The sequence below is a fragment of the Lactuca sativa genome, chromosome 4, assembly GCF_002870075.4.
Source record: "Lactuca sativa cultivar Salinas chromosome 4, Lsat_Salinas_v11, whole genome shotgun sequence".
Taxonomy (NCBI): Eukaryota; Viridiplantae; Streptophyta; class Magnoliopsida; order Asterales; family Asteraceae; genus Lactuca; species Lactuca sativa.
In genome coordinates, this window is record NC_056626.2 from 62,807,623 (window position 1) to 62,826,425 (window position 18,803).

Sequence of the window (18,803 nt, forward strand, 5' to 3'; positions counted from 1 at the left end):
CGGTGAGTCGAGTGATGAAGGACTCAGAGTTGTTGGACTCGACGAGTCTCGGGGTGACTCGGCGAGTTGAGTCGCGGATTGGGGGAAATTCTGAGCATGGGGACTCGACGAGTCATCGGGTTGACTCGGCGAGTAGAGTCAGTCAGGGGTTGGCTTTGACTTGTCTTTGACCAAGGGTGGTCCGGTTATCTTCCGGGGGCATTTTGGTAATTGTTGGATATTGTTTTGAGTTCAGTGTTTTGGTGGTTGGCCGGTGGTGGAGATCATATCAGTGGTCGGAGCAGCTCGGGTTTATCTGTTCAGTCGGCAGTTGCGAGGTGAGTTATCCTCACTATATCAACAGGGTCTAAGGCACCAAGGCCGACCCTTTATCGGATTGAGATCCGAGTATCTGTTGTTATGTTATTGCTTTGTTATGCTTGCATCCTGGTAGCTAGGATGGTATATGTTAGAGACCTGGTTAAGGTCGGTATCCTGTTATGTAGGGTGATGCTATGCTAGTGACCGGTTAGGTCGATATCCTGGTTAGGATGATGATATGTTATGTGATCCGTTAGATCGGCTTGTTGACGGTGAATTGTTATATGATTGTATGTTTATGTGCATGTTGTTGGACTGGGGTTGGGTTGAGGTGGGTCATGCTTTGTGCTGTAGGCCAAGATACCCAGGGCGGACCGGTTGTCCCGAAGGCCCAGCGAGCGGTCCGGATAGGCTGTAGGCCCCAAGAGGGCGGACCAGACGTGCCGAGGCTCGGAGAGTGGACCAGGCTGATTGAAGGCCCGGTGCGGGCGTGCCAGTCATACTGTAGACTCAGAGAGTGGACCAGGTGGATTGAAGGCCCAGTGCGGGCGGACCAATCACACTGCAGACTCGATGTATATGGCTAGACTTGGAGGGTGGACCAGGTGGACTGTTGGCCGGCGGACCAGTCACACAGTAGACCCGAAGTGCATGGTTGTTCTGTGATCAGATATGATATGGCATGTTATGCGTGTATGGTATATGTGGTTGGTATTTTGGGGATATCTCACTAAGCTTTCGGGCTTACAGTTGTGGTTTAATGTTTTCAGGTTCTTCAGGAGACCGTGGCAAGGCAAAGGCGTGATCGTACCACTCCTCATGTTTATGTTTTGTGATGTGATTCTGGGAATACTCTAAATTAATTGTATTGAAAACCTTTTTGTAATAATTTAATGAAATCGGGTTGTTGTTGAAAAGTTTAAACTGGTTGGAATTTTTCGGTCGTTACAAGTTGGTATTAGAGCCCTGGTTTGAGTGAATTGGAGGAACACTCGTGTGACTCCAGTCTCAAATCGAGGAGGGTTTTCAAAATGGGTAAAGGAGGACGCGGAGGTACGATCAGCCGGAGCCAGTAAGTAACCCCAAAATACCATACATGATAGTTGTTTTGAGCTTTAATATAACAGCATGCTAGTGCTAGGCTAGGGATCTTCAGGATTTCATGATAATGTTGCCTGATTTATGATGCCTGTTGGCCTAGGGTTTCCTTGTGAGAGATTTCCAGTGTTCCTCTAGTAGTGAGGGTTGAGCGCTTGTTTTGTGTGTGTTTCTCTAGAGTGTTATGGAAGTACTTAATAAAAATATGGGTAGGTGTGGAAGGTAGTACGGGCCCGTACTACTGAAAGCACAGGACCCATACGTGTATCAGGGAAACCATGACCTTTAGGGTTGGATTGGGAGTTGGTTCTCGGGTTTGTGGGAAGTATCGGAGATCTTGTGGTGTTTTTCAGTATGGAGATTCCGAGGCATGCTGGGAGTGGATCCGGGTCAGGATCGGGAGCAGGAGAGGGAGTTTCGGGCGGGTCAGTACCGCCGAGGTTATTGATCAGATGAGCACGTACGAGTTGGATGCGAGGATTCGTGAGATCCTGCATGATGACGTTGATGCATTTGTTTCGGGCTGAGTTGCGGGAACTATTTGGGTCGATCAAGATCGCCATGGTTGAGTATTTTGATAAGCGCTATGCAGCTCTCACAGAGACGGCTGCCGCGGCGGCTACAGCGGCTGTAGCAGCGGCAGGGGGAGGAGCTGGTCGGGGTTTTCAGTATCGGGACTTCGATAATATGAAGCCTCCTACCTTCGACGGGGTCCAGGACCCGATTGTTGCTATGAGATGGTTGTCAGACGTGGAGGGGTGTTTCTTCACGTGTTCGTGCCCTACTGATCAGAGGGTGAGGTGTGCTCTGAACCTGTTAAGGCTCGGGGCGAAGGATTGGTGGAGATTGACCACATGGTCGTATTCGGATGCGCAGAGAGCTGCGGTTTCATGGGATCAGTTCCGGGAGATGTTCAACACTCGTTATGTTCCGCGAGTTAAGAGAGAGAGAGAGATTGGCTCAGGAGTTCCTGGAGCTAAAGCAGGGTTCGGAGTCGGCGACTGAGATCACCAGGATGTTCACTGAGAGGGCAATGTTTTGCCCCGAGTTTGCTTTGGAGCAGGCTCAGATGACCCGATATCTGAGAATGCTCAAAAGGGATATCAGGCAGTTTGTGTCTACGCAAAAGTGCAAGACCTTGTTGGAGTTGCAGGAGGCCGCCAGGCGGCGTGAGTTGGAGATTGAGTTGCAGTTGCGAGAGCAGAGGTAGGCTCCGGTGCAGTCGCAGCCGGCGCCGAAACGGTCCAAGACCGTTGATTCTAGATTGGGAGATCAGAGCAGCCACACTTGTGGGAAGTGTGGGAAGGGTCACACCGGGGTTTGTAGGTCCAGTGGTGCATGTCGCAAGTGCGGAAAGGAGGAGCACTATGCGAGGGATTGTCGGCAGGCAGCCCCGGATCGGGATTTGAGGATTTGTTATCATTGTCATCAGGTTGGACATTTGAGGGTCAACTGTCCACAGCTTGCTGCAGGACTGGTGCAGGCTCCAGCACCGGCCACATTGAGGATCACGGGTGAAGGTCAGGGTGGAGCGGAGCCCCCAAGGGCTCAGGGTCGTGTTTTACAGCTTACAACAAAGGAGGTCGGGGCAGTGCTGGAGGCAGCTGCGGGTATTTTTTTTTTCTTGATGTCTTGTTATCTTATGATTATTGCGGAGTATTGTTTATATGCTAGTCTTGTTGTGTGATTCCTGGTATTGTATTCGTTGTTCCTTTCAGGTTATGTTATGGTTGAGGGTTTGGTGTTGGAAATTTCTTTGGTTATCGTTCATGAGGATTATTAGTGGGAATTTGGCTTTTAGTCCGAATGTCGGGTATCATCTGCAGTCTGAAGAGTGATTGCTGAAGGTCGGGTTCCTTTCAAGCCGTGATGATCCATGTTGATATGTGATTTGTGAAGGTTGCTCATTCTAGTGGGAATCAGTTCGCATGTAAGTGTTGGTTTTGTGCAGGGTTTTTTGGGAGGTCGGTGATGGCAATCGGTGGTTGATAGTCAGTGCTCTAAGTGGGGGAGAATTGGAAATTCTCCGGAAGGTCGATGGACATGAGAGGTTGTTTAGCTACTTGGGATTCAGCAGTGGTTCTGTCAGCCAAGAGTATAGGCTGGAGCGAGTAAGTGGCAGATATGCAGGGCGGGATACAGACCAAGGGTGATTGTTGGTGGAAGGCATGGGATTGGGCCGGGATTGAGTGTGTAGGGTGGAGATAGAGTTCGGAACCCCTAGAGGGCTAGAACAATATGCATGGGAGAGTTTTCCTGGAAGGATAATTCGGGATGTTGGATGTTGGTTGAGTGGTCCGGATAGACTGAAGGCCGGTGGGCGTACCAGTCAGGCCGAAGGCTCGGGGAACGGTCCAGACAGGCTGAAGGCCCTGGAGGGCGGTCCAGACCTACTGAAGGTTCCGAGAGTGGTCCAGATGGGCTGAAGGCATGGAGAGGCGGTCCAGTCATGCTGGAGACTCTGCTTGTGTTGAGAGATCAGTATGAGGATATGGATTGAGTATGTCGCGACGTGTAAGCGTCAGAAGGTCTGGCCCCGGGTATTGATCGTGGTGAGTGGAAGGTAGAGCATGGACTTGAGAGTCCTTGCGAGTGGATCCAGAGCATGTGTGGTGCATGGGATAGCGGTTATGCTATAAGAGAATGGTGCATTATTGGGTGATCACCGTGGCACTTGTCATAGTGACAAGGCGGCCGAGTGGATTCCCTTGGTAAGGAAAGGGAAAGAAATGTAGCTCCGAGAGGGAGTGTAAATGCACGGAAGTGGAAGCAGTAGTGCAGAGTTATGATTGGAGTGTTACAATCATGGTTGATGAGCAGTGTGTCTGCGGCTGCGGTATGGAATCGCACTAGGGATGGATGTTGTTGAGGTCTCGGAAGAAATTTCCGCGGTTGTAGAGCCAAAAGGCTCGGAGGGAATGCAGGAATGGCATCTTGGATTTCCAGTTTGATTTCGGTCAAGGATTTATGTTTGTGGTGGAAATTCATCCTGGGGATGTTTGGAGGTGTTGTCAGTGTATCGGGTTTCCCAACCCGAAGATGCTAGCGGCAGTTCAGCATGGGTATGAGATTGCGGTGGAGAAACTCTTGGGAGTTACTATGAGATTGAAGGATGTGTCCTTCTGTCAACCTGGAGCGGATGGAGTTGGACTCAGATCGGGTGTTTGGTGGTTCATGGTGATTCTAGCTCGTTGAGTCGAGTGATTGTTGTGAATTGGAACGGGTGAGGTATCATGGAATGATACTCAGTTGATAAGTTGGTAAGTGTGGTTGTCAGAGGGCGAGGCCAGTGGCCATCTTGAAGCGGTGGTCGGAACACCGTGGGAAGGAAAAATTGGGTTTTTGGGTTTCGATGGTTGTGCTTTGAGGAACTTGGTCTGGTTAATGCCAGGTGATGCAATGCGAGAGTAATTTTGGAGTTGAGTTTCCGCAGGCTTCGAGGACGAAGCCTAATTTAAGTGGGGGAGAATTGTAACATCCCAGAATATCAAGAGTAAAGTTGAAGGGCTAAAAGTGTAATTGGGAAAGGGCAACTCGGCGAGTCCACGAGTGGACTCGGCAAGTAGGGTCGCGACTTTGGTCGCGTGTTAAGTGGCCAACTCGGCGAGTTGGCGGCTGGACTCGGCGAGTTGGTGCTGAGTGGAGAAAACCCTAATTTAGGAGGATGATCCCTATATAAAGGACATTATACCCTCTCCCCAGCCCCCTTACCCTCCCTTGAAGTCCAGAAAACCCTAGAAATGCGATTGTGAAGGATTTGAGTGCATTTGAGCCTTGGAGAAGAGATTTTGGAGGAGATCTTGGAAAGTTAGGAGGCTTGGAGTAAGGGGCTTTGCTAAGATTCGGATTTCCTTGCTGTTGGGGCTTCCTTTTGAGGTATTATCTCGTTATTGGGCTACTATTCATCTAGATTCATCATTTTTGGGATGTGTGGGAGGTTTAGCTTGTGGTATTTTGAGTTTGAAGGATAGATCTGAGGTTGCTACCTTAGATCTGGAATGGAGAAGGTCTAGAGTGCATTAAAGTCCCTGTTCTTGAGTGTTTGGTGAAGCCATCTTGTCCCAAACCCTAGCCCTAGAGTGTAAAATGCCTAGATCTCTTTGGATTCACGTAAAGTTTGCCACTTTATGTGATGGATGGGTTGTAGGAGGGTAGATCTACGTTTTGGATCAATTGCATGGCCTGGAAGGCTTCTGTATGGGATGAGATCTAGAGGCACTCGGCGAGTCACAAAGGTGTACTCGGCGAGTTGCTTGAAGATGGACTGGAGCTCGGCGAGTTGGAAGAACAACTCGGCGAGTAGGTTGAAGATAGCCTTAGACTCGGCGAGTCTGTTCTTGGACTCGGCGAGTCTGGTCGTGAGGTCTTAATCCTTCTTCAGGGTGAGCTGTGTATCAGTGAGTTAAGGGCTTGCATGTCAGATCCTACTTATTACATGAACAACTTTGTTGTTCCATATCAACCACACACTGATCAGTACCTTGACTTGTAACTTGGTACTTCCCATTTGCATAAAACACTGCCCTAAATTGTCCTGCTTTATTTTTAATTTTTTTCAAGGGTCATGGTCGTTGTAGGGGTTAATGGGCCATTAACTTTGTTAATTTCCTTTTGGAAAATGAAAATTTTCCTCATGATATACCCCATAATTAACTCTAAGCAAGTGATAGTTGGATTATCACGACCCTTCACTATCTTGTTATTCAAACTCTCAAGCATATTATTCAACAAAGCATCACAATGTGCCCTCCCTGATTAATTAAAGTTGTATTAGATTATACTAAAAAATTAAAAAACTTATAAAAAATGCACCGACAACAAGTCATTATCTATGCTATCAATATATTTCATCTTCTCCTTGATGTATTTGCGGTTTGGAGACTTCATAAAAACCCTTTAATAGTGCGATTGTATGTTAAACATTGATGGATTATCAACTGCAAAACAAATAAATTAAAAAAATAGACGTTTAGGAAATTATAAAGGATGATCAACTAAGTAGTGTAGAAGATTTTACCGCATGAGCGCTAGAGATCATATTCCTCCCATTCTTTCCTAATCTTCCATTTCACCATCGTATAGAAAAATAGGGTTTGGTTGTGCAATCGAAAAGGTTGAAGGAGGATAAAGCATGAAATGATTGGTTATACCCCGAAGTTGCACCATACTGGTCCATAGATATCACTCTGAAAAGGCAAAAATGCCCCTGCGTACAAGGCATGTGGTGGCACTTAAATGAACACATTTAAAGTTTAACGTTCTATAAGGACTAACCGTGCAAGAAAAAAACAAAACCAGGGACGGTCCGAGACAATTATTAAAAATAAGGACTAAACATGTTTTTTGGCATATGCACAAGGGAGATTGATATAATTTACTCTATTATTAAAACATATAGATGTTTTTAATATCTATAAAAAAGTTTAAGAATCCTTTCACTTTAAAAACTTTCATGTAATTATTTTCAAAAAAATTATATATATATATATATATATATATATATATATATATATATATATATATATATATATATATAGTGGCGAGTCTAGAATGTAAAACCATATGGTTTACTATTTAAATGAATCTGATAAAAAAATATTGTTGCGGGTTAGGATCGGATCGAGTCGTAAATAAATAAATAAATAATAAGTTCTTACAATTGTACTCGACGGAGATCTTACAACTTGATATAATTTCACAATTGTATCATTACTAATACTATCTAAAATATTTTTCTTCAATATATGACACCAAACTATCATTTTAAAATTGATCACTTATTTTGTTGCGTACATAATATTTACCAACTTCATTGATGAAAATGCACATTTCATATTCATTATTGCAAGGGGTAAGATCAGTGCAAGTTTCAAGAGAATGCAAACCTTAGGATATATTATATGCTTAAGAGAAGGCAATCCATCATTTTGACATTAGAATTCTAAAAGAACAAAACTAACAAAATTAATATAGAGAATGACCATATACTTTACTTATTGTTCACAATTCACAAAATTAATAAAATTGACTAATTGAGTAAAATACATGCCGTGGGCAAATGGTTATAATATGATTGTCGATTTGAATGAAGTAGAAGCCTTCATGCGTCGCTGTGAAAACTGTTCGTGAGGCAACTAATTTTTTTTTTTAAATTTAATTTGTATTGGTTTATGCATATTAGATTATACCCTAAAAATATTGGGCTATTAAAACATAGAACAAGGGCTCTAAATATCTAATTTATTATTATATATATTTTTGTCAAAAATATTAAGATGGTTCATTCATATTTTTGTAATATAAAAAAAGGTGGGTCAAGTAACCCACCAAATATGTATATAAACTGGCATATATATATATATATATATATATATATATATATATATATATATATATATATATATATATATATATATATATATATTCATTTGAGACCATCTATATTTTGTGAGACATGAGGACCAAATCTTAACCTTTGATCAAAACTGATCTTGTGGCTAAAAAATAACCCAGATTAAGGTGCCTAATTAAGTTGTTAGGGGCATAGTCAATGTTCTAATCATAATAACTAATCATGTTTTATCTCATATTCATCATTTAACGTAACAAGATGTCGTCACATTCATCTGATGATTTTCTCAATCGCAACCAAATCGATCAAATCCTCCACAAAAAGTTATCTCTTTTACCAGATGAAATCACAACTAAAAGTATGATCTGCAAGAACTTCAAGTTTCGATTGTTAGTCTATTCAATGATTTTCATCAGATCATCATCATCAGCAAATTGATATCGATTTCCAACAGTTTTCAAGCTTTGATTTTTTTACAATCAAATCTGTGATTTCAACAATTCATCATCATCTTAGATGTATTCTCAATTAGAGGCTTTGATTTCAGCTATTAATAATTAGTTTCAAGATTTTTTTTCCTGCGCATTCGAGAACATATTATGTAAAGAAAAGCAAGCAACAACAACGAATCTTTGAGCTAATATGCATTCTTTCTATAAATGAACGAGGTATGTACAAAAAATTATTATTATTGAGCAAATTCTCTTAAACTAAAAATGCACCCTACCTGTTTGATGAAAGTTCTGAATGAATAATGAGTCTGATGTATCACTCCCTCATTCCTACGACTTAAGTCCTCTTTAATAATATGTGTATACTTACAAAATATGAGTCACAATTGGTGAAAAATGATATAATGTTTGCTTCTCATATTAGCTTCACTACAGTTTTGTTTAAATATGATTTTTTTTTCAAACACAAAAGGTTGGAGATTGATTTTAGCATAGTTTTGTTTAAATCTTGATAGAATTGTATATTATTATGATTAGAATAATAGTATGTTTTATGTTTTATTTTAAGTATCATGATGTATATTTATGCATGTTTGAAAGATTCTGAAAGATTGGTGCTTGCATCGTAGGGAAATATCTGACCATGTTGATGCTTGGAGCTTGGAACATGTTTTATCATTGGTTTGCCTCTAAATGATTAAATAATATTCTTGTTGATATAAATGTTGTTCTTTTTCCATCATATTTAGATAAGTACACTAAATGGTGCATATATGAAGGATTGGTGTAATCATTGTAGGGAAATCTCAGACTATGTTGATGCTTGAAGCTTGAAGCTTGAAAGATGTTTCCTCATTGTTTTTATTATTTTGATTATATGAGTGAAAGGTTTAGGTTAGTTACTATCATCCTTGTCAGTAGCATGTGAAGTAAAAGATGAATTTGGACCAGTTTAGCATGAAGCAGAAGTGGTACTTGGTCACATTTCATCATATTTTTTATTACATTACATAGTAAATAGTATATTATTCTGATTAGAATAATTGAAAAACATTACTCATACGTCCTTCTATATTTAGAAAATTAAGTTTAGAATACAATTTTGTAAATATTTATACAATAATTAATATTAATGGAATACTTTTTTGTAGGTCAAATTAATGATGGTGCTGAAGAATCACACTCAAGCAATGAACTCGTTTCAACTAATGATTATTTAGTTTGGATTCCGGATATTGTACATGTACATATATATATATATATATATATATATATATATATATATATATATATAATGTTATAGTCTACTTTGATTTTTGTTTGTTGAACTACTCAATTAGTTCCATATTTTGTTTAGAATATGATACATGATATAGTGCACATATTTAATGATATAGTCTATTATTATATTTTCTATATTGATAATACTGATATCTTATTGAAGTGTATAATTCTATTTTTAATAACTTATATTTTCTATATTGATGATACTGATATCTTATTGAAGTGTATAATTCTATTTTTGATAATTTATAAGTGTAATATTCTAATACACGTTTATAAATGATGATGTAATTGAATGTGTTTTCTTACTATGACTAATATTCTAGATTTGATTATTGTTATGTGTTATATTCTACATTGATATTTGTTGTTGATATAATCAAGTAGTGTTATATTTTAAAAAAGCTCATTATGTATAAACCTCTGAAAAGTAACGACATATAACATTATTATAATAGAATGTTTTACATATACTACACATTATTTTCATGTAATAAATTAACTTATTTATTTTAAAACCTATAACATAATTCTATTAGAATATTCTACATATACATTTATGAAAACAAATAACACATAACATTATTCTATTTGAATATTCTACATATACATATTTTTTTATTTAATAAATGAAATTATTTAACAAGAAACCTATAAAATTATTCAGTTAGATTATCAACATCATACATCATGCGCTAGATTCAAATGAGATGACCTTAATATTGTGAGGCCATGAGACCATGAGACCATATTTTTCTAGTGAAATATTCTAATATTTTAGTGTTCATGAAAATATAATATATGTAATATTCTAATGTTCTAAAACATATAACATTATTCCAAAAGAATTATTATACATGAACATACAACCTGTAAAATATTCTATCAGAATATTCTACATATACATAGTAAATAAGTCTTATTAACATTACATATAACTATAAATTCATTTTTTTTTGTAAAAAAGTCATTACATATAAATCTATAAAAACCAACAAAGCTTAACACTATTCTAATAGAATGTTCTAAATGTCAAATTTTTCGAGACCTTAAGACCATTAGACCACTTTTCTCTAGTGAAATATTCTAATATTTCTGTATTCATAAAAATATAATATATGTAATTTTCTAATATTCTAAAACATATAACATTATTCAAACAGAATTATTATACATAAGCATACAACCTATAAATTTATTCTATTAGAATATTCCTCATATACACAGTAAGTAGGTTTTATTAACATTACATATATCTATAAATTCTAAAATATTATTGTAAAAAGGTCATTACATATAAATCCATAAAAAAAAAACAACATTTAACATTATTCTAATAAAATATTATAAATGTATAGGAAACATATAACATCACTCTATTAAAATATTATACATGAACTATAACAAAAAATGAACATTTGATCATAAAAGCATGATATTTCAGATTGGTAAAAACATAACTATTTTTTAACCATGATTATTATTATGTGAAACATTCACTGGACATTGAAACAACCATATCTATTGTTCAAAACTAAAAAAAAGATAACCAATATTCAAACAAACAAAACACTACCATGTCATTCATAATCAAATACTTACAAATATTCTTAAAAAAATTATTCACATCCTTCCAGTATGTTTCTTGCATCGATCCATTCCTTCATCATTTTTAATGACCATCATTATCAACCTTTCCCTATTCCTTTGCTTCGTCAGTTACTTTCTTATGGAATTGGAATCTGATTGGTCAAAGCATAACTATTTTGTATGTTTCTTATTCTGCAGAAGATCTTCTTTACCCAAGTCAATATTTCACATTTCCATTTACTATTCCAGAATAAATTGCCATCTGTCGCATTAAGAACACATCAGAAAAAATTTCATTAGCTTTTAATGTGTATCAAACACTAATCCTAGCTACAATAAATAATTTCAAAAATATTTAACCGAAACTACAATAAAGAAGTTCATTTCTAGTGCAAGCTATAGTGAATTAGGATCAAACACTAACCATAGCTACAATATAAGTTTCAGAAAAATAATTCCTAAATTAGAATAAATTGTTTAGCAACTTCCTAAAGCCTATTATAAGAGGTGATTTAGAATATACATTATGTAGAATCTAAATCTGAATCAAATATTATCGAACTAAAACATAAAGAGATTCATTCAGTTATGTCAGGATAGAATAACAAATTCTCAAAATTTTAGTTTTGACTTATCAAAGTAAATAGTAACATCTGGTTAATCAATAAAATTACATCTTAAATCAAATTTATGAAGTAACACCTAACCTTACAAATCATAATACCTAGAATATTAAGTTACTAAAAACTACTTTACTAATATTTTACTGGATCATCTAACTTATCAAACAAAGTAACATCTGAATTAAATTAAGAAGTACCATATTACTTATCAAAACTAGAATACTTAGAATATCAAATTATCAAACAACATTTCAATAAATATTTACTAGATAATCCAATTACTCAAACAAAATAACATCTAAAATCAATTTAGGAAGCAAGTTATGTTTGCATAACATTCTATCATTTTCAATAACAATTTTCTTGCAGAAAATATGAAATCAATACAGAGTGCATTATGTCGAACACCTAGCGGGCGATGACTAAATTTACCAAACACCTAACTGATACTAGAAGTATGAAACTAATAAGATAAACCAAACAAACTAAGATCTTGAATCAAATTATAATTCAAATTCCTAGAATATCTCTACAGATTTTTTGAATAACTTCATTTATGCATAATAACTTAGCTTGGATTGTAGATTTATTAACATTGAAATTGTTAACAACAAAAAATGAGTCAATGGAATCTTTTATTACCTGATGAGAAAAATCCTTCCTCAACTAAGAATCATGAGAAGAAGTAGCAGTTGAAGGATTGGCAGAAACATGATTCAAGATCAGAATATGAATAAAAACGTTTAAAATCAAAATGACAGTGAATCAAAATCGATTTTTAGGGTTTTATTGGGGGTTTTGGAAGATCGGTGCAAAGTAGAATCAGAATGAGAAGAAATCTTATAGATGAATACATCAACTCATCATCACATACATATTACAAAATCGACAATTAGAATATTTTAACTCAAAATCACCCACAAATATAAAATCAAGAAGAAATTATAGTATTATACGTCACCTGGAGTAACTCTTGATGCAAATATGAATTCGGTTCTGTTGAATGATCCATTTGTTGTAAAACTAAGCTTCGATTTCATTTGATTCAGGAATGTTGATGCTCGAGAACTTGATCCTATTTTAGAGTCAAAATAACAATGTTGAAACTCCGAATCAGAACGAAGTAGAAGATGTTGATGATCGAGATTGAATACGACGAATTGTGGTGTTCATATTGAGGTTGCTTAGGGTTTTGCAGATCATAACGAAGAAGATTGAAGAGGATATATAAAGTTTTTACGACCTGAATGAAATAGACAGTAAAATCCCCTTACTGCCCCTCTACACCCTTATTCTAATCCTGAAGTTCCATATAATTGCAAAAATGCCACCCTTAATGTCTGATTTGAAGTGGGCATTTGAGATTGATTGTTTAACTTAATAAGTAATTTTTGATAAAAATGTTTATTAGGTTATGTGGTGTAAAAGTAGGTTTTAAATAAAATATTTATATTAATTTATGTGATGATAAAAGCTATAATTTGATAAGAATAGGGATGAACATGTGGACCGGGGAATCGGCCGGAACCGGTACCGGAATCGGCACCGGAACCGGAACCCGATGGAACCGGTCGGGCCGGGACCGGGACATTATTTTTATGGATTTTTGGGACCGGGAATCGGAACCGGTAGAACCAGCAAAAACCGGAACCGTATGATGCTATTTTTTGAGGACCGGTTCCAACATTTGAAGACACGACAAGAATCGGTAGGAACCGGGAACCGGTAGAACCGCCGGGCCAGTTCGGTTCTTGATTTTGGCCGAAGCCGGTTCCCGGGTCCGGTCTGGTTCAGGCCGGTTCGGTCCTTTATCTCATCCCTAGATAAGAACATATAAAACAATGTTTGGATTGACTTATATTTATAAAATGTCAAAAAAAGGCGGAACAATAGAAAAGAAATAAAGAGTGAGTTCATTAAAGATATTATTAAGGTTGTAAACAATACTCGATGTTACCTAGTGAGTGGATTAGGGTTCAGAGATTAATTGGCTAAACATGGATTAATTGGGAACCATAAATTGTTAATTCGTTGAATATTAAAAGAATAAATATGACGAATATCATAACAAATTTGTAAATATCACTAATATCATAACAAAATAAGTTAATATGATCAATACGATACTAATTATTTCACAAATAGTTTCTACTGAGATAAAATTTTTTAAAGTGTTAAAATTTTATTGTTTTCTACTGCTTTACTGAAACATAAACATAGATTAATCGTTAGACACCCTCTAGTCGATCGGATAACACCTAAAGATTAATCGTGATCTTGTCGAGATTTTTACAACAGGTAGATATTATAATAGTTTTATCTTAAGAAGTCATAAGCTTCTTTTAAAAGACTTATTAATTTTTTTTGAAAATCCTATAAGTAAATAAGCTTTTCTAAAACTTAATCTCAAACGTCACCTAATTAGTCTATAAAAAAGCATACACTCGAATATAACTTGTAATTTTTTTCTAAAAATATAACATGCTTGAATTAGAAAAAGAAAATTTTCAGAAAATTTTAATTTTATACAATATCAGGAACTTATTTGCAAAAAACGTGATGAGTTTTAAATGTTTATTAAAATATTGATTTTCTTGGACAAATCGACTATATCAAAATTACGGAGGGACTAATGTGTAACGTTTTAAATTACAAGGGGTTGACTAAAAGCTCAAGTCGAATTATAACTTGAACGCCCATCACGCCACGGCGACCAGCGTCACTGATCGGAAAATTTGCTCAACGCGGTTTCTGAAAGCGACGCATAATATATAATCGAATTCGAAGCACATTAATGGAGAATCAAAATCTCCCCAATTTCCTTTATGATCGAATCCCTAAAATTCAAGCAATGTCTATGCTCGTGGACTGTCCCAACTGCCGTACAACGTTGAACCTACCGGAGGGAGCCAGATCGATAAGATGTTCTGTATGCCAAACCGTTACTAAAATCGCTGACACCGTTGTACCCTCTCTTCGCCCTTCTCCGTTTGCTGATGTGACGGGGTATGCGCCTTCACCATCGCCTTACACTAATGCTCCGCCGTATCCTTACGGTGTTTCTCCGTTTCCGGGTCTAGCGGCGCATGTTCCTTCGCCTTACAACAATGCTCCGTCATCTCCTTCCGCTGTTACAGCGTATCCTGGTCTAGTGCCACATATGCCTTCACCGTCGCATTTGAGCTATTCCCCGCCGTCGGTATATGGTAGGAAGAAGGCGGTGATCGTCGGCGTATCGTATAAGAACACTAGTCACGAGCTTAAAGGATGCCTTAATGATGCTAAATACATGAAATACCTTCTGATTAAGACATTTCAGTTTCCCGAATCTTCTATTCGTATGCTCACTGGTATGAACCCTAATTTATGCTTGGGATGGCAGTAGGCCAATTTTTTCCTCATATACACCTGCTATAAAATTGCAGAAGAAGAAACAGAGTCTAACAGGATCCCAACAGCACGTAACATAAGGACTGCACTCTCTTGGCTAATCGAAGGATGTCAACCAGGAGACTCTCTCGTCTTTCACTTTTCCGGCCACGGTTCACGGCAGAGGAACCTCAACGGCGACGAGCTTGATGGGTATGACGAAACCTTGTGCCCCTTGGATTTTGAAACAGCAGGTATGATCATTGACGACGAAATCAACGCAACAATCGTCAGACCTCTTCCTCTGGGAGCCAAACTTCATGCAATCATCGATTCTTGCCATAGTGGGACTGTTCTAGATCTCCCATTCCTCTGCAGAATGAACAGGTGAGGCGACTGATTTCATCGTAATGTTACGATCCAAATCAAGCTCTGTATCTAACAATTATGTTCTTAATTTCTCGGTGTCATAGTTCTGGGCATTACGAATGGGAGGATCATCGTCCTACAGCACCAGGCATATATAAGGGTAGTAATGGAGGCGAAGTCATTTCGATCAGCGGATGTGACGATGATCAAACATCTGCTGATACATCGGTAAGTCTAATCAAATTCTCATATTTTGATTGAATTTGATGATATTCATAACAAGTCTTGATATGCAGGCGTTATCAAAAATCACATCAACAGGAGCAATGACGTTCTGTTTTATAGAAGCTATAGAACATGGAAACGCGTCTACTTATGGAAGCTTGTTAAGTTCAATGCGTAACACCATCCGTAATGCATCAAGAGGGTTTGGTTCTGCGAATTCTGTGCATGATATGCTTTCAAGTAATCGTGGGTTCACTCAGGAACCACAATTGACTTCATGTGAGCCTTTCGATGTGTATGCAAAACCATTCTCCTTCTGATCTTCATATATGATGAAGACGCACATTCTAGTTGAGTACAGTATGTAGAATTTGTCCCTATGTGTGTGTTTGATTGCTAACTGTAAAAGAAGTCAGTATCGTTATAAGTGTGGATATATTAGATTTGGAAGATCTGAATTTGAAGTTTGAACACATGACTTATGACTATGATGACGTCAGTTGTGTATTTGAACGTTTGTGATGTGAATGAGGTCTACCTTCTCCTTGAATCTGTTATATGTTGATTTGTTAATTGTCATGAATGAAAGATTATGATCCAAGTTCATGTTATGTCTAAAATGTTTATGTTTTCATATGTATTGAGGATGTAACCATAACCATGTTTCATAATGTTATAAATAATCTTACAAATATACTCTAAAACGATCAGCAATTCTATATTAGAAAGGGTGTTAACGAGTATTTCGTAACAAACTTCCTATCTCAAAAAAGATGTATATATATTATATAAAGTATAAAATAAATATACCAAGAAATCAAGAATGATATGTGACTTTTTGTTTGGTCGGTCGCCGAAAATTATTATAAAAAAATGTGGCTTAACAGAGATGAATGTATGTTCACGCCTTGGCTTTATTCTATTGGTGGTTTTTATTAATTTTTGACCAAACACGATGAACTCTATATATTATATATTATATGTTATTTAAAAAAGGTTAGAAAAACAAAATTAATACAATTCATTATTTTTTCTATATAAATAATCACTAATATTGATATATTATTATCATAATATAGCTTTCAATAAAAGATTGAGTTGGTTTGAATTGATAATAAATCGATAAACATTAAAGTGGTTGGTTGCTTATCTTGATAAGAAAGATCTTTAACTTATTTTATTAAGGGATAATGACTTAGGAGGGTAATAACGTTTCTCGTTTGTCCATATTATGTGTCTAACGTATTTTTTGTGTATATTACACCATTAAGGTTGTTATAATTGTTTACAAATAATCTCTTTTATCGGTTTCTTCCTGTTAAAGGGACTATTTGTAAACGTTAGAATAACCTTAATGGTGTAATACGCAGAAAAAATACCTAAGGACTTAAAATGGACAAACATGAATTATTACTCTCTTAAGATTTTTAGTATTTATTATTTTGAATATATATTTTTAAGATTTTTAGTATTCATATTTTATATGTGTCTTTCATATAAAGTTATTGAAATTAAATAGAATAAAAAATATAAAAGGTTTGGATTGGATTGGATTGGATTTTGTTAGTTCATCATCCAGTTAACATCTAGCAAAACAAAACCTCTACCAAGGAACTAAAGAGAATAACAAATTAAGGTTGGATTGGATATTGTAACCACATCATGGATAGATGAAAACACAGGAAGGTCCAAATGAAGCCAATGCCCAACCCGACTCCAAACCTGATCAACAATCGAAAACTACAGCAACAAATGCTTCACATTTTCTTGAGAATTATGACACACATAACACAATAAGGAATCTATCATCACCCCCTTTCCACCAGTTTAGCTCTTACCGGAATGCGATCCAAAAGCACACACCATAAAAAAATGTTAATTTTAATATGGACAAAACGGTTCCACCTAGTAGGCACACTACCCATAGGAAGCGTCATATCATTAACCTAATTTCGTGTTGATTTAACAGTAAATATACCCGACGATTCAAGCTCCCAAGACCATTTATCCGACATTTCCCCTATGCGAATAGGATTTAATATCTCCACAAGATAATCAAATTGGGTTGATTCAACCCCTCCTTTAATCCCCCGACGCCAATGAAATTCCATCCCCCCGAATCCCATTATTCACTTACTCGAGCTTCTTGATTAAAGGCCAAAGCAAAGAGCCTCCCGAACCGCTCTTAAGAGAAATATCCAAGCACTAAACATCCTTCTAGAACCTCGTTTGAGTCCCATCCCCCACCACTCTATTGTAACGTCCCAAAAATACGAGCCAAAAATTTCATTTTTAAAACATATACTTAGCAAAACATTGGAATTAAACATTCACCGATCATATTGTTTCATACAAGATATCGTGTGTCTGGAAAAACATTTTAAAAAAAAACATAATAGCGTCAGAGTACAAATCCGCAGGAAGATCTCATAGTGCGGAATACAAGGCGTGTATGTGATGTGCCGCTACCGCGCCGACTCCTTCCCCATCGAAGAAGAGGTACCTGAAACCAAAACTGAAAATTGTAAGCACGAAGCTTAGTGAGTTCCCCCACATACCATACAATCACATATCATACATATTGTCGGGCAATTCTGGGGTGCCCCGGTACAGCCATTCTGGGGTGCCGACCTACCCGTGTCAAGCCGTTCTGGGGTGCTGACTACCCATGTCAAGCCATTCTGGGGTGCTGACTACCCATCGGTCCTAACAACCGACCCTCGGGGACTATTTCACCCCTACTGCTACTATCACATATATCATAACATAGCATATTATCAGACGTATCTGGGGTGTCCGATCTCCCTTCGGTCATAACGACCGAACTTGGGGACTATTCCCCTCCTACTACCACTATCACATATAACATATCATGCCAGCATATAAACATATCATCACATACTGTCAGACATATCTGGGGCGTCTGACCTACCGTTCGGTCCTAACAACTGAACTCTATTACTATCACATACACATATCATGTCAGCATATAACATTTCAGGTAGTAGTAAACCTAGATGATATCACAAAGACAATCATCTAACATACTGATGGGTTTTGGTCCTAAGAACATCCTATGTGCTCATACAAACCCTAATGCTTGGATCTAGGTTTCTCTATTGTACATGCAAGTTATCCAAG

At 37.1% G+C, this 18,803-nt stretch overlaps 1 protein-coding gene across 1 annotated transcript; it reads left to right on the forward strand.

The window, feature by feature from the left end:
- The first annotated feature begins 14,377 nt into the window (after positions 1-14,377).
- Positions 14,378-16,273, forward strand: LOC111898564 (metacaspase-1). The gene is made up of 4 exons (XM_023894462.3): positions 14,378-15,049; positions 15,125-15,455; positions 15,542-15,665; positions 15,734-16,273. Exons 1-4 carry the CDS (start codon positions 14,494-14,496, stop codon positions 15,980-15,982), a joined length of 1,260 nt encoding a protein of 419 aa, XP_023750230.1. The 5' UTR covers positions 14,378-14,493; the 3' UTR covers positions 15,983-16,273.
- The last annotated feature ends 2,530 nt before the right edge of the window (positions 16,274-18,803 follow it).